At 39.3% G+C, this 14,961-nt stretch overlaps 4 protein-coding genes across 6 annotated transcripts; all 4 read right to left on the bottom strand.

Moving 5' to 3' along the window:
- Positions 1-214: 214 nt before the first annotated feature.
- LOC124184590 (myrosinase 1-like) lies at positions 215-2,974 on the bottom strand. Its single transcript, XM_046574477.1, has 8 exons — positions 2,445-2,974; positions 2,284-2,384; positions 2,069-2,202; positions 1,668-2,004; positions 1,256-1,592; positions 1,032-1,182; positions 708-949; positions 215-626 (listed from the first exon to the last, which is right to left on the bottom strand). Exons 1-8 carry the CDS (start codon positions 2,489-2,491, stop codon positions 488-490), a joined length of 1,488 nt encoding a protein of 495 aa, XP_046430433.1. The 5' UTR covers positions 2,492-2,974; the 3' UTR covers positions 215-487.
- A 131-nt stretch (positions 2,975-3,105) lies between these two features.
- On the bottom strand, positions 3,106-6,377 carry LOC124184588 (myrosinase 1-like). The gene is made up of 8 exons (XM_046574474.1): positions 6,228-6,377; positions 6,062-6,162; positions 5,852-5,985; positions 4,573-4,906; positions 4,159-4,495; positions 3,926-4,076; positions 3,611-3,852; positions 3,106-3,539 (listed from the first exon to the last, which is right to left on the bottom strand). The coding sequence occupies exons 1-8, from the start codon at positions 6,293-6,295 to the stop codon at positions 3,401-3,403; spliced, it is 1,506 nt and encodes a 501-aa protein (XP_046430430.1). The 5' UTR covers positions 6,296-6,377; the 3' UTR covers positions 3,106-3,400.
- Positions 6,378-7,364: 987 nt separating this feature from the next.
- On the bottom strand, positions 7,365-9,786 carry LOC124184589 (myrosinase 1-like). 2 transcript variants are annotated; one of them, XR_006871219.1, is made up of 9 exons: positions 9,652-9,786; positions 9,492-9,592; positions 9,280-9,413; positions 8,883-9,216; positions 8,470-8,806; positions 8,238-8,388; positions 7,908-8,149; positions 7,638-7,833; positions 7,365-7,566 (listed from the first exon to the last, which is right to left on the bottom strand). XR_006871219.1 is itself a non-coding variant. In XM_046574476.1 (8 exons), exons 1-8 carry the CDS (start codon positions 9,696-9,698, stop codon positions 7,692-7,694), a joined length of 1,488 nt encoding a protein of 495 aa, XP_046430432.1. In that variant the 5' UTR covers positions 9,699-9,786; the 3' UTR covers positions 7,408-7,691. The 2 variants fall into 2 exon arrangements, 1 of the variants encoding a protein (XP_046430432.1); XM_046574476.1 differs by having other exon boundaries at positions 7,408-7,833.
- Positions 9,787-10,342: 556 nt separating this feature from the next.
- Positions 10,343-12,852, bottom strand: LOC124184592 (myrosinase 1-like). 2 transcript variants are annotated; one of them, XM_046574480.1, is made up of 8 exons: positions 12,699-12,818; positions 12,532-12,632; positions 12,320-12,453; positions 11,919-12,252; positions 11,495-11,831; positions 11,254-11,404; positions 10,925-11,166; positions 10,343-10,820 (listed from the first exon to the last, which is right to left on the bottom strand). In XM_046574480.1, the coding sequence occupies exons 1-8, from the start codon at positions 12,746-12,748 to the stop codon at positions 10,691-10,693; spliced, it is 1,479 nt and encodes a 492-aa protein (XP_046430436.1). In that variant the 5' UTR covers positions 12,749-12,818; the 3' UTR covers positions 10,343-10,690. The 2 variants fall into 2 exon arrangements, with proteins under 2 accessions (XP_046430436.1, XP_046430435.1); XM_046574479.1 differs by having other exon boundaries at positions 10,344-10,820; positions 12,532-12,635; positions 12,699-12,852.
- Positions 12,853-14,961: the final 2,109 nt, after the last annotated feature.

A 14,961-nucleotide genomic window follows, 5' to 3' on the forward strand; every position in this document is an offset into this window, starting at 1 on the left:
TGTCGTGATGCAAAAGATCATTTACCCTGCACCAGTTATATTATCAAATCCTCGGCATGTTGATAATATTAAATTTATAATTTATAATTTTTGATAATGAATGCTTGGACCTTCTGTGTGTAATCTATTTATCTCAAACTATTAGGAGAAAAAAGTTACTGTCGGTCGAGATTACCACACGTGGTAATTGACCAATGAAGATAATACAAACGAATCACTCTAGAAATGTATTCGTATCTTGCAAGACTCATTTCGCTTTTTGAATATCTTCTTGATGTCCGGTCACAAAGTCTGCTGTCTTACAATTAGTGAATAATAGTTATTTACACATCACGTATTCGTGTGAATATTCGACGTTAACAAATTATTCTAACTTCAATTGGTCAGTAAATGTTTGAAATACATCGATTATCACAGAACTCGGTAATGAATAACCTTCTTTCGAAATACGATCGTTCTTCAGTCAAGCTGCTTATCAACCAAATTCCTAACGTCTAGTACCGTTACTGGGAACATCCTGAAGTGTACGTGTACTGATAACTTCTTGCCACCATGACGTAGATAGTTTAGCTGATCTTGTTCTGTTTGAACTGTTGAAATCAACACTTATAATGCCGAATAATTCTCTGTAAATTAAAACAACCAAGGATGTGACCATATTGTAATATAATTCAGATAAATGTTCATATACAAGAAAATATACCCACGTGTAGCCAGCATTCCACTCAAAATTGTCAAGAAGGGACCAAATAGTGTATGCCACGACATTGCAGCCATCATCGTTGATGGCTGTGAGCATCTCGCTGACGTATTCGTAATAATAATTAATTCGTCGATAGTCTTCCAACTCGCCGGTGTCGGAATATCCGTTTTCAAATACATACAACGGTGGATTATTGTACTGGTCTCGAATCATACGCAAAACATTACCGAATCCTTCTGGCAATACCTGTGAACCAATTAAATTACTTCAGCGAAACCGAATTCAAGCGTTTTCAAATTCATAATTCTAATAGTTTTCCAACACGTACGTATAACCATGAAGAACTACCAGCTGACCAGCTGGAATTGGTATTTTTAATTATGCCACTATCCCTGGTATATATGCCAAGCTCTTCGGCTGTGTCAAATATGGGCATACTTGACGTGTAGTGATTGAGACCAAAGAAGTCTGCTGTTCCACTGTAAAATAATTGCGGCGAAACGTTAATACTCAAGCGCGTTAATTATGGCAAAGTTTTGACGGTATACGAACTTTATGTACTCTATCCAATCCTGTGAAAATTCGGGTAAACGTGAAAATGGGTAATTTTCGAGTGCACTGACATAGGCCACTCTCGTTTTCACAATTTCTGGATAGTCTCCAACATAAATGGGGTGCATAATCCAACCGCAATCGAACTGAAAGTGTCGTTCGATGGATTCTTCGGTTACGTTGTCCCCTGGCACCCAACCGGCACACGGCGTCACTATTCCTATTTGGCCTTCTTGAATCGCACGGAATTCGTCATCGTACAGATGATACGCTGTCGCATGAGCTTTCAGAGTATTGTGAACGCACAGGTAATGGCCCATATTTTCTAATATTTTTCCTGAATTGAAATTCAATTATATCAGTACTTCGCACTGGGTTCTAACTCCCTTTTAATAACGAATAGTCATCGTACCTGGAGCTTTTATAGTAGTCGAGTTGTATCCTTGTTCGCAATATACTTTTGGCTCGTTAATTGTGATGAAGGTTTTCACCATGGGTCCCAATTCTTCGAAAAGAACCCTGGCGTAATCGGTATACCACTCCACCATTAATTCGTTTGTCCATCCACCCAAATCTTCGAGAATCTGAGGATGGTCCCAGTGATATATTGTAACGATGGGCTCGATACCATTTGCCACTAGTAACGTGGTCAGATTTTTGTAGTATTGAATTCCATCTTCACTGACTTCATTCGCAAAACCATTTGGAAGTACGCGTGACCAGCTGACCGAAAAACGGTAGAAATCCAACTGAAACGTTTAATTGTCAAATCAACTTCTTTTCACACATTATTCCGACTGTTTTGATGCTGACCCCTAGATTTTTCACCCACTGCACGTCTTCTTCGTATTTATGATAAGAGTCACAGGCCACATCTCCCGTACTTCCGTCTGCTATGTTTTCCGGTTTGTTGTGTGTGAACCAATCCCAAACATTTTCTCCTTTGTCTGTAATAAATTGATGTAACATTCTAGTTTATAATGAATAACAACCTGACATTGCCGTAGGTACAGAAGTTGAATACTCACCGCTGACATTCCAGGCCCCTTCTATTTGGTAAGATGCGGTTGCAGCACCAATGATAAAATTTTCCGGAAAACTAAGATTTGCACCTTGACACTCGTGTAGTCTGTCGAAATTTTAAAATTAGAATACTGTGCTAGGGTCAAAGAATATTGAAAAAACTTACTTTGTGAATATTACACAGCAAATAACAATTCTCCGTAATTCTTTCATGATTAGGCTGCGGTATCACATTGACAGTATGCAGCACACTCAATTCAACATTCGCATTTATAGGAGGGGCATTTAACTGGACCGATAGTGAAATTGTATATACATATATAATAGTATATATCGTATGTAAGCCAACTCTTGACATTGTCAACTCTTTGATAACCGTTGAATTCAGTCAATCACATTTTTTATAAGATAATGGGTATCATACCATCAGTTGCAACCATTTTTTCATACCGTACATTTATGAGAGCTTTGATGGTATCCAACAACTACCAGTACCAACGATATGGCATCACTACCTTTTTATTAGATTCATACTGTAATTCCGAAGCATTTATGACTCGTAGAATTTGCGGGGCTCATTTTTACAATTATCTCTGTAACCCTGAGTTCAAATTCAGTACTGTAATTCTGCTGTTATCATCGTACACTGAAAAGGAGAAAATTTTTTCAGAAAAATACTAATTCAATCGCAATTGTCGTCTAAGATAGACGCGATTCTCTGTAGTTAATAGAATAGATCGCGGCTGTAAACAAAAAGTGCTGGAAAATTGAGTTTTGATATTGTCGTTTGTCCGTGTTATAGGAAACAGGTTATTAAAAAAATATTATCTGGTTCTAGAGATGATTCTCTCGTGATTTTATTCCACACTTTTGGTACGTCTTCTTCCTAGTAAATATTCGTCAAGCCTGAGGAACTGAGGCGCTGAACAAGAATCGGTTATTCATTCGTACCTGTCGCTCTGGATACATAAGAGCGTAATACCTATGAGCATAAGCAATTCAGGTTCGACAAATCGTCTTTGCACATGACGAAACCAACACGTGTAACAAAGAGGCAAAGTAAAGATAAAAATCAGTGTAACTATTTTGTTAGTTGAGATGCATCGGTGCTCATCAAGTAGGCTAACGGGTACTGTTGGCAGTTGGAACACTTTGAAGTGTCCGAGTACTGATGACTTCTTGCCACCATGCCGTGGAAAGCTTTGCCGACCTTGTTCTGTCCGAACTGTCAAAGTCCACTCCGACGATGCCAAATAATTGTCTGTGAATTAACAGTATAAATATTTTGCTCAATTATGCCATGATGAAAAATTATCCTGAAAAAGTACTCACGTGTAACCAGCTGTCCATTCGAACTCGTCCAGAAGTGACCAAATTGTGTATCTCACAACGTTGCAGCCGTCATCCTGAAAGGCTGTGAGTAACTCGGTGATGTATTCGTAGTAATAACTGATCCTGCTGTAATCATCTGATTCCCCAGTGTCAGGATATCCGTTTTCCAGGACCCATACTGGAGGATTATTGTATTGGTCTCGAATCATGCGTAATAGGTTACCGAATCCGGCTGGTACAACCTGAAAATGGATTTAATCAGTACGGTCTTATAATCGGAAGTGTGTTTCATAGGATCGTTAAAAAGATAATTACGTGTAACCACGCAGCACTCCCAAGTGACCAACTTTCATTAATAGAAGCAATTATACCACTATCTATTGTATATATACCAAGATCCTCGTTTGAATCGAACACAGGCATGCGAGACGTGTAATGATTCAGGCCAAAGAAATCTGCGGTTCCACTGTTGAATTGAAACTTTCGTGAATCAATCTGCTTGAATAACTAACCACATTAATTGCCCAAGTATTTGATCAAATACTCACTTAATGTACTCTATCCAATCATCTGAAAATTCTGGCAATCGTGAGAATGGATAACCTTGGAGAGCGCTTATGTTGGCTATCCTAGTCTTCATTATTTCTGGGTAGTCCCCAACAAATATTGGATGCATTACCCAACCACAATTAAATTGAAAATATCTCTCAATGGAATCGTCAGTCACGTTGTCCCCTGCCACCCATCCATAACATTGTGCAACGATGCCTATTTGACCATTTTGTGTTGATCTATATTCATCGTCGTACATATGATATACTGTCGCGTGAGCTTTTAAGGAATTGTGCATGCATATATAGTGCCCCATGTTTTCCAACTCTTTACCTGTTTGAATATGTTACTGTAGAAGGCCGTCCATTACCTAATATATTATTCCAAGTTACTGGCGACGAGCACTTTACCTGGAGCAAAATAAGTGGTGTTGTATCCAACTGCACAGTAGGATTCAGGCTCGTTGATTGTGACGAAGGTTTTAACCAGGGGCCCCAGTTCTTCAAAAATGATTCTGGCATAGTCAGCGTACCACGTCACCATCAACTCGTTGGTCCATCCTCCCAAATCTTCAAGAATCTTTGGATGTTCCCAGTGATATATAGTTACGACTGGTTCGATACCGTTATCGATCAGAGCTTGGGTTAAATTTTTGTAATATTGCAGCCCATCCTCACTGACTTCGTTTGCAAAACCGTTTGGAAGTATGCGTGCCCAGCTTACCGAAAACCGGTAAAAATCCACCTGAAAGATTTATTCTTTGAAATATTTAATAGCAAAGTTATGTGGAGACGGCCGTCTCTTGACATTGTTTGCAACACAAGTTTGGCAGGTACCTCCCGAATGTCGAATGGAAGTACCTGGTTGCGTGTTATTCGCCTCTCTCAAGTGTTAAAGCACAGCTTGAGTTCCGCTTCCTGAGATTAATCATTAAACACTAGCACCGAGACAAGTCTCGTGGCTAAGACTGGAGTTCAGATTACGTTTTCCAATATCGATTCATTTGATGAAGATATGTATACAATGTTGAATGTGATGCACAGAAGTTTGGTAGTCTAAAGACAATGAAATGGTTTAAGTAATGTTTGACCAGCAGATAGTAAATGAGCGAACGGGTGATTGGGTAAAGAGGAATTTAGGTGGGTAAGTCAGAAGGTGGTCTGCAGCCTGGCCGTCGATTTTTACAAGCCTGCAGCCAAGGAGTCCAGCACTTGATTTACCGTATAGTCCGTTAGGTGTTCTGGCGGGAAAGATCACGGCGATTCTCTCCTGTCCCAGGCTGGTGAACACGTGGATCCCTTTTTTACTCCAGGAACAAGGCGCGAACGAGCTTGTGAGCCGGCCTTAGTGAGAACTTTTGTCAGCCGCCTCGTCGACGTTGACTGGTTTTTGGCAGTCAAGGTTTTTCGTAGGTCAAGCCGATCAGCATGTCACGGTGCAATTTTGACTTTGGTGGAAGTTATTGAGCAATCGGGCACTATACACTCTTGGCATGGCATTGCTCAACCAGGCGCAAGTTCGGTAACTTAAATGGACCACCTTCCAACTCACCTGCTAAAGTTGGCCCTGATTGCCCATGGAATTCGTTGACGCGGCACAGGGATGATTGGGACATCCGCGGTCGCTTGGTGATGGAACTGGAGGCTCGATTGTAACAGTACATCGGTGATCACATGTATTTAAACTTACTCCCAGCTCTTTCAGCCACTGTATGTCTTCTTCATATTTATGGTAGGAATCGCAAGCTATATCTCCATTACTTTCATCTGCGATGTTTTCCGGATAGCTGTGTGTGTACCAATCCCAAATACTTTCTGCCTTATCTACATTCATGGCACAAAAAAACATTATGCGTGAAAAACAGTTTTGAATTCCCGAAAACAAATACCGAATACTTACCACTTACGTTCCAGGCTCCTTCTATTTGGTAGGATGAGGTGGCAACACCAATTGTGAAATTCCCAGGAAAACTGAGATTAGCGGCTTGGCATTCTTTTAACCTGGGAAAACTGCCCGATTGAAAGACTTCATCTTAATTAGGACATAATGCAGTAATTGCTCTTACCCTGTGAAGATTATACAGCAAATTACAATTTTCCACGTATGTTTCATTATTGAAATGTAATGTTCCATCAATACAATTCAAGATGATTATTCGTTAGCAAATGGCTCGTTTCCTTGAGTTCAAAATGTTTTCATTAGCACTTGGAAATTCCCCTCCCCAAGTTTTCCATCTTATCAGTACCAAAATTGACACCATTAATCACATAAGGCGTTAAAATTTGTCGACTTAAATGGCAACTGATTGCTATCATATATATCTCTATACTTCGCTAGAAATCATTTTATATCACTGTTGTTATCTGGGAATCGATACTGAATGTGAGAACTCAATATAGTTTTTGCATAAATGATAAATGTCAAAAATGTTGTGTGGTAAATCGGCCTGTCAAATGTTATCGTCAAACGGCCGTGAGTGATGATTAATTTTTGTGACAAAGAAGTATCACACTTGATAAATAGTATAAGCTTCAAGATTTCTGCATCTGCGAAAATGAATTGAAGTTCGTTTAGAAAGAAAATACCGCCACCTGATAATTAAATAAGGTATGAGGAACATACACGTCCAGTGAAACTTTGCTGTCAGGTTGATCGTTCCGAAGTTACGGCTTGGTAAAGTATTAATTTGTCAAAAAACAAACTTTGAATTAGTCTTAAAAATAAAATAATAAATACCACCCCTACATATTCGAACGAGGAACAAAAAGTTTCGGCAAGACATTGTCCTCTGAATGATTGTCCCGTGCTACAGCATGATAAAGTTCAGTTTTGCAGATGCAGAAATCTTAAACACGGTGAAAATAGTTCGTAATCCTGTATGAATAAGAATGGAGTCAAAGCCTTCCGAGTGATGGCTTTATTTAAAATCATTCATTTAACGTCAAAACCGTGCCGCTTTACTGGCATTATCTGTATAATCTAATCAGGTATTTAAAACGTAAGGATTGTAGTAGTGCAGTAAAGACTTATTGTTAGGCCAAGCCGCTTTCGCTAACGATTTGTGCGTAAAAGTTCACTGAAATCTATCTCTCTTGAAGCTTCGAATTTGGTAAGTTAGATAGAAATTGATCTTGAAAAATTTAGAACATTGAAAGAAATAAAGGATGCAGAAAGGGAAAAATTTTTGATTCGAAAAAAAGTATTTTCGAGTAAATTCCTCAGAAGCATGAGTGTGAAGTCTGATGCTGGTGATGGATTGATTTTTTTATTTTTACGTAATAATTGATCAGTTGAGTTAAATTGGACTCGAAAAAACATTCGTCACTTGGCACGTTTTTACGACCTTGCAGAGGGAGCAGGCGTCCAGCGGGCGTTGATATTTATTTGCGCTTCGTCGCGCTGGGCTAAAGCCATGACATTTTTACATCTAAATGCTTACATTTGAAGATCATACGACACAACTCTCACCACTTACATTTATATATATGATATATTCATGCCAAGGGATCATGCACGATGATAAATTTGCCTAACGGCGAGTACTATTCGCGGTTGGAACCGCCTGAAGTTCTCGCGTGCTGAGTACGTCTTGCCACCAGGTAGCGGAGAGCTTGGTCGATCTCGTTCTGTTGGAACTGTCAAAGTCCACTTGGTGAACACCGAACAGTTTTCTGCAAATTGAAAATATGTAAGAAATAGATGTGGCCTAGGTTACTCTTCAAAATAAACCGAATACTAAACTCACGTGTAGCCATCAGCCCATTCAAAATTGTCGAGGAGTGACCAAATCGTGTAACCTTCAATGTTGCAGCCATCGTCGTTGATAGCTGAGAGCACTACGCTGAGGTGGTCATAATAGTAGCTGATTCGATCGTAATCGTCAGATTCACCTTCGTCGGAATATCCATTTTCCATAATCCATACCGGCGGGTTGCTGTACGTATCCCTAATCATTTGTAGCAGATTGCCCAATCCCTCTGGTACTACCTATGTATTAATTACATTCATTTAATGGCATGATGTCAATTAACCAAGGAATCGCAATACAATAATCCACAAATCCATTGATATTTACATATAACCAATCCGAAGCTCCAACTGACCAACTGCTGTTAACATTTTCGATTACACCACTGTCTATGGTGTATATACCAAGGTCCTCATCTGAATCGAATACAGGTAACCGAGAGGTGTAGTAATTAAGACCGAAGAAATCTGCCGTCCCACTGTGGAATAAAATCGCTACTAGGTCATTTCTTCCGCCTAAATGACGAATAATCGTTTATGACAGAGTATTCGATACGTACTTGATGTACTCTATCCAATCGTCCGAAAATTCCGGAAGACGCGAGAATGGATAACCTTCGAGCGCACTGATGTTGGCTATTCTAGTTTTCATGATTTCCGGATAGTCCCCAGCGAAAATCGGATGCACTACCCAACCACAATTGAATAGGAAATACTGCTCTATGGTTTCGTCGGTTACGTTTTCACCTGAGACCCATCCTCTGCAGTATGCGACTAAACCTACTTCACCGTTTTGGGTTGCTCGGAATTCGTCGTCGTATATGTGATAAGCTGTAGCGTGGGCTTTCAAGGTGTTGTGTATGCAAATGTAGTGCCCCATATTTTCCAAAATTTTTGCTGTACAAAAATCATACTGCGGTAAAATCCTCTGAAAATAATAATCACCAATGTTATTGATCACGAGCTCTCATACCTGGAGCAAAGCGAGTTGCGTTATATCCATTTAAGCAGTAGGACGTGGGCTCGTTGATTGTAATGAATCGCTTAACGTAGGGCCCCAATTCTTCGAAAATTATTCGAGCGTAGTCGGCGTACCACGTCACCATCAACTCGTTGGTCCATCCGCCCAACTCCTCAAGAATCTCCGGATGGTCCCAGTGATATAGTGTTACGACTGGCTCGATATCGTTAGCGATTAGCAATTGGCTGAGATTTTTGTAGTACTGAATCCCATCCTCGCTGACTTCGTTTGCGAAACCATTTGGCAGTATGCGTGACCAGCTGATTGAAAACCGATAGAAGTCGACCTGGAAAAGTGATCGTTAAAAGAGAGTTCTTGAATTGCTTATACTGCGCGTATCGAAACTTACGCCCATATTCTTTAAAAGCGCCACGTCTACTTCGTACTGATTATAAGAGTCGCAAGCCACGTCTCCATTACTTCCGTCTGCTATACTATCGGGGTAATTGTGGGTGAACCAATCCCAAACATTTTCTCCCTTATCTGTAACGATGCAGATGATCGAATAATTTGGTAGAAAAATTATTACCGAGATTTATTATGGAAAAGCTTAGTAGTTACCGCTGGTATTCCATGCTCCTTCTATTTGATAGGATGCTGTTGCAGCGCCGATTGAAAAATTGCTGGGAAAAGTGAGATTTGCCGCCTGACATCTGGAAATCCTATGATAAGTGCCGGAATTAAAACCATGTCCCAAATTGAACAATATCACATAACTTACTCCGTAAGAATTACACAGCATATGACACTTATCCACAAATATTTCATTGTGAAAATTGTGGAGACCTCTCGCGGTGTCTCAATAGGTTAGTAATCGGCGAATGGCTTGTTTTCGACACCCACTGGGTTTTATTATCACATAAATTTGGCCCTATCATGTTGTGTAATATTATCATTCTAACATCAATAAAACTTTTCAAAGATTAACTGATCGGTCATCTCAAGTGGCTGTAGATGGTAATCTCGCTTTCTTACTCGTGCCGCGAAGAGCCACCTAATTGACGTCATATAGTCAACGGTTCCTCATTTCAAACTATAGCACCTTGCCATTGCCAATTACTACTTTAATATCGTGAGTGTTATTGTACCCACATCGCAACATTGGATCCGGTTAATAACTTATTGCCGGTATTAAGTGTTAAGCGTATTTCAGTGCTCGAGAACGGGTTGAGTTATTTATCACTGCACGAGAAAAATAAGAGTAGCACAACGTTCGGCAATGACAGACTGTAAAAGATATTTCGACGAACTGAATGTCGATAAACTTGTGCGAAGGAAACGCGTGTCAAGTTAGATGGGTATCTAGTTTCCGATTGTTTTTCGAGTATCATGCAAGCAGTATTTCCACCACAATTATTATACGAATAAATGAATAACATGGAATCCTGACTCCGAGCATATATAATTTTTTATTTTACATTTTAAACCTAGTTTTAGATTAAGTATTCTTTATTTTCCAGTCGTAATGAATGCAAACTTCATCAACTCGCTGAAATTATTACAAAAACATGTACCGTACAGGTTTGTAAGTTTTATTCGTGCGTTCTATTGATACGGCTTATACCGGTTCGCGGCTGCATTTAAGATAAGGTAAAACATCTGAACGGAAACATGCAGAGTTTTATTTAATTTGAATTGCGTCTAAATGAATAAAATATTTCAAGCAAACGTGACGCATTCGAGAATAAGTGCCGCCGTTGAAAGATGACATTGCAGGTCGTGCACTGTCCGTAGTTTCAAAATTTCATTGACGGTGAGTGTTATACACTGGTAGGAACATCTTGAACCGTTCGTGTCTGCATGACTGATTTCCACCAGGATGTTGATAATTTTGATGATCTAGCCCGATCTGGATCGGTGAAGTTCACACTGACGATACCGAAATTTACTCTGAAAGTAAAAGGTCATTTAATCTTCAGTTACACGCTTAGACCAGAGCGGCGAACGCTTCTATCATATTCCAATAAACAAGCATGTTTTTTTTATTGACTTACGTATATCCATCCGACCATTCGAAGTTATCCAGTAGACTCCAAGCGGTATACCTAACAACATTGCAGCTGTCGTTCTGAATGACCGATAATAGCTCCGTCATGTAACCATTGTAGTAAGTGATCCGAGCATAATCGTTCAGCTCTCCAAGATCGCAGTACCCATTTTCGTATACGTGAACTGGGGGATTATCGTACTCGTCTCTGATCATGCGCAGTAAATTGCCGAATCCTTCGGGTGTATCCTGGATGAGCAATCAGTTAATTCTATCGTATTGTCCCAATGAGTGCTTCATGCTCAATCGGGCCTGTTTTTCATATTCAATACTTACATACATCCAGGAAAGACTGCCATGCGGGTAGCTCGTATTTACAGATTTTATAATACCACTGTCGATATTATATATACCAGACTCTTCGTCTGGATCAGCACTTACGACGTAAGATGTGTAGTGATTCAAACCGAAGAAGTCGGCTGTTCCACTGCAAGATAGTGAGAAATAAGCTTATAGGTATCTTACGGATGCGATCATTTGCAGTCTTATTTAAAGTGATGTTTAACGGGATACGAACTTGATGTACTCCACCCACTCATCCGAAAATTCCGGCAGACGCGAAAAGGGGTAACCTTCGAGTTCGCTGATCATAGCTATTCTTGTTTTCACGATTTCTGGGTAATCTCCGACGAACAGGGGATGCGCGACCCAACCGCAATTGAACTGAAAAGCTTGGTTGATCAAAGTCGCGTTACTGTCATCATTAGAGAACCATCCATCGCAAGCAGTTGTTAGGCCTATTTGACCCTGTTGTTCTGATCTAAATTCGTCGTTGTACATGTGGTAGACTGTCGCGTGAGCCTTTAATGTGTTGTGAATGCATATGTAATGCCCCATGTTCTCCAATATCTTCCCTGAATTGAAATATTGTTTTGTAAAAATTGAATTTTCATCACATCGTTCACCCAGTTATAAGACAATGAATCGAGTTCATCAGAGACCTGGAGAATGTCTTGTGCTGTTGTACCCATTCGAGCAATAAACCGAAGGCTCGTTGATCGTGATAAATGTTTTTACGAGAGGTCCAAGTTCCTCGAAAATAACTCTTGCATAATCTGCGAACCACTCCACCATAAGTTCATTTGTCCATCCTCCCAACTCTTCCAAGATCAGCGGATGATCCCAGTGATAAATGGACACAACTGGTTCGATGTTGTTGGCCAAGAGTTCTTCAGTCAAATTTTTGTAATACTGAATCCCCTCCTCACTGATCTCATTTGCGAACCCGTTTGGAAGCACGCGAGACCAACTGATCGAGAATCGATAAAAATCAAACTGGAAAACAAATTACGCATTAATTGGATGTGAGTTAAATTACGCATGCTGCAACTGATAGACTCACTCCTATATCTTTCATTATCTGCACATCCTCCTTGTAATTGTAGTAAGAATTGCAGGCAATGTCCCCGTTGCTTCCATCTGCGATATTCTCGGGATAGTTGTGTGTCCACCAGTCCCAGATGTTCTCACCCTTGTCTAAAATGATTTATTTTTTGGTATCATGGATTTGAAACGCTTGTATTCAGGAGATGAACACACAGAAATTTATCTCACCGCTAATGTTCCACGCTCCTTCTATCTGGTAGGATGAGGTTGCTGACCCGAGAGTGAAATTCTCGGGAAATGTGAGATTTGTGACTTGCGCCTCAGGCACTCTACTGGCAATCAGACAATTGGATTAGACGAATTGTACTTATTGTGACTTTATTCACGAAACTTACCTGCAAATGAGTATCACACAGATGACAACAATATTCACGAACCCCTTCATGACGAAACTCCCGGATGGCAATCCTCAGTAATTTGCAACTTATATTCGTAAATGCTAAACCCCCACTGAGGTTGCCACAAGGGACATCGACTCTCATAAAATGTAATCCAATATTTTTAGCAAATATCTCAGATTAACTTATCGCGTGCCATATCGTTAATATGGCTCGATTTCCATCGATTAAAATGTTAAGTTGAATTATGGCACCCATGTGACACAGGCTTATTTTTTCATGAGGCACGAATGCAGTTCAACCAATTATATCACCTGTAGTTGCTAAAGTGTAACGGTATATTCGTCACGACTTGACATATTTTCGTATTCCTTGCTGTGCTTGGAAGAAAATGGTACGACCAAGTGACAACTATCCCATGCCTAGATGAAGCGGCATTGCTATATCGTCTTTTACTTAATAATATAGTTAATGGACTATGAAATGTCGATATTTTTCTTACTCTAAGACAGGTTCATTTACTAATTGAAACATAGGTATAAATATTATAAATTGTCGAGTGTAAAGTCTGGTAAATTTTTGTATTCATCATTCGAAAAAACAAACTGCTCCAAAATGCTCTGTGAACAGAGGTACATTTTGAACTCGACTCACGTGGTCTTTCAGCAACCAATCACAGCCCGTCGAGCCCGGGCCCCAGCAGCTGCTGGCAGATGCCAATAAGCTTACTTTCTCGTATCTGTGTTCATGCATAAGACTTCTCTGTCACGCAGCTTGATGCTCATAAAATCTTTATTCGTGTCAGGTAATTATTTAAAACCGTCGTATTCATCAGGATTTTTGCACATATTTACAATATCAATTAATAAATCTGCTATGAAGACTACAAAGTGCCTAAAGTAAATTTTTCGAATATGTTAATAAAAAATTTGGGACAGTCGCGTCATACGTCAGAATTGTCCAAATGGTCTGGGATTTTTACTTCTGGATTCTATATAAATACTAAATTACCAAATTAAAAAAATTCCAAAGTACATAAAGAATATGTTTTGGTATTAATAATTTGCTAATCTCATGTGCTGCGCATTAGCGCAACAACAGCAGACGCCCTTTCAGACTCTCGATTACAGTTTCACTAACATTGATATAGTACTGGTTTTTATAATTTCATATTGCCTAAAATATCTTGCCCGTATTCGTCACTAGCTCTTGGGCTATCGGTCAAATTTACTTGTCTTGAGAATCATTCTTTCTTTTCTCTCGGTATTTCTTTTCTGCTTTAAGTTTTACAAAGTAGTTTCTTTCTCTCGAATTGGTGTGGGTGAAGTTTTTCTCAATAGACTATAAACCTTCTTGGAAAGCACTCAGAGAGAGAGAGAGAGAGAGAGAGAGATGGCAGGACGCACGATCAAGGGTTATTTTGGTTTTGGCGATGACATTGGAATCGTTACATTATTGTGGGATAATCCATTGTTATATATCACAATTAGTTACAAAATCTCATCTTGTACACATACTGTATTATTTCAGGAAATACTGTTAGCATTGTCTACGTAAGTTTGATACTTATTTCACAAAAGCATACAGTTAATAACAATGATCAAGACGGATTTTGTTGCGATTAATTAAATTACACACTTTTTCGTATCTTACATGGATATCTGTCAACATAAAAATATTAAACATATTTCATTGCAGCGGAATATGTTTAAAAAAACGGTGTGAAAAGTTGATAACTTACGAATAATGAATATTCTTATATTTAATATTAACATAAAAATAAAAAATCAATTTTTCCAGTCAGTTAGAGTCACTCCTCCCCTTATTGAGACATCCGATTGCCACGACAGAATAATAAGTTGAGCTTGCATCGCTGTCAAGTTCTTCTATATTACTTTTCAATAAAAAAATTAATAAAACTCATTGTCAGTCACGAAAATCTTCAGATACTACCCTGATTGATACCCCGACACAACACATTTGTTTCAAGCCAATTGCGATAACAATTAAGTTTTATTACTTCTATCGCGTATTACTCAAGCACAGAGTGGAATATTTTCAGTGAGTCGCAACGATCCTTAAGTCAATCGAGCTTTTACGCCAAGTTAATCCATCGATGGTTGTGGTTAATAAAAGTAACGTTTGATTGCACTTGTGTAATGAAAAATGTACAAAGCAATCATATCATTGAAGTCCAACGAAGTTGGACCTAGCTCTCGTCGCTGCCACGATAAACTCTGACATCAGATTTTACGTTGTT

The sequence above is a fragment of the Neodiprion fabricii genome, chromosome 6, assembly GCF_021155785.1.
Source record: "Neodiprion fabricii isolate iyNeoFabr1 chromosome 6, iyNeoFabr1.1, whole genome shotgun sequence".
In the NCBI taxonomy this organism is placed as follows: domain Eukaryota; kingdom Metazoa; phylum Arthropoda; class Insecta; order Hymenoptera; family Diprionidae; genus Neodiprion; species Neodiprion fabricii.

Coding starts and splice junctions, on each gene's coding strand:
- LOC124184590 (XM_046574477.1), bottom strand. CDS start 2,491: ATGAAAGAATTACGGAGAATTGTTATTTGCTGTGTAATATTCACAAA. Junction 950..1,031: donor GTAGTTCTTCATGGTTATAC/GTACGTGTTGGA, acceptor ATTGGTTCACAG/GTATTGCCAGAAGGATTCGG. Junction 627..707: donor GAGTGGAATGCTGGCTACAC/GTGGGTATATTT, acceptor TTTAATTTACAG/AGAATTATTCGGCATTATAA.
- LOC124184588 (XM_046574474.1), bottom strand. CDS start 6,295: ATGGAACATTACATTTCAATAATGAAACATACGTGGAAAATTGTAATT. Junction 6,163..6,227: donor TGCTGTATAATCTTCACAGG/GTAAGAGCAATT, acceptor CAGTTTTCCCAG/GTTAAAAGAATGCCAAGCCG. Junction 4,077..4,158: donor GATTGGATAGAGTACATTAA/GTGAGTATTTGA, acceptor TCAATTCAACAG/TGGAACCGCAGATTTCTTTG.
- LOC124184592 (XM_046574479.1), bottom strand. CDS start 12,748: ATGAAGGGGTTCGTGAATATTGTTGTCATCTGTGTGATACTCATTTGC. Junction 12,636..12,698: donor TGTGTGATACTCATTTGCAG/GTAAGTTTCGTG, acceptor TCTGATTGCCAG/TAGAGTGCCTGAGGCGCAAG. Junction 12,454..12,531: donor AGGAGCGTGGAACATTAGCG/GTGAGATAAATT, acceptor AAATCATTTTAG/ACAAGGGTGAGAACATCTGG.
- LOC124184589 (XM_046574476.1), bottom strand. CDS start 9,698: ATGAAATATTTGTGGATAAGTGTCATATGCTGTGTAATTCTTACGGA. Junction 8,807..8,882: donor CGCAACTCGCTTTGCTCCAG/GTATGAGAGCTC, acceptor ATTTTTGTACAG/CAAAAATTTTGGAAAATATG. Junction 7,834..7,907: donor GAATGGGCTGATGGCTACAC/GTGAGTTTAGTA, acceptor TTCAATTTGCAG/AAAACTGTTCGGTGTTCACC.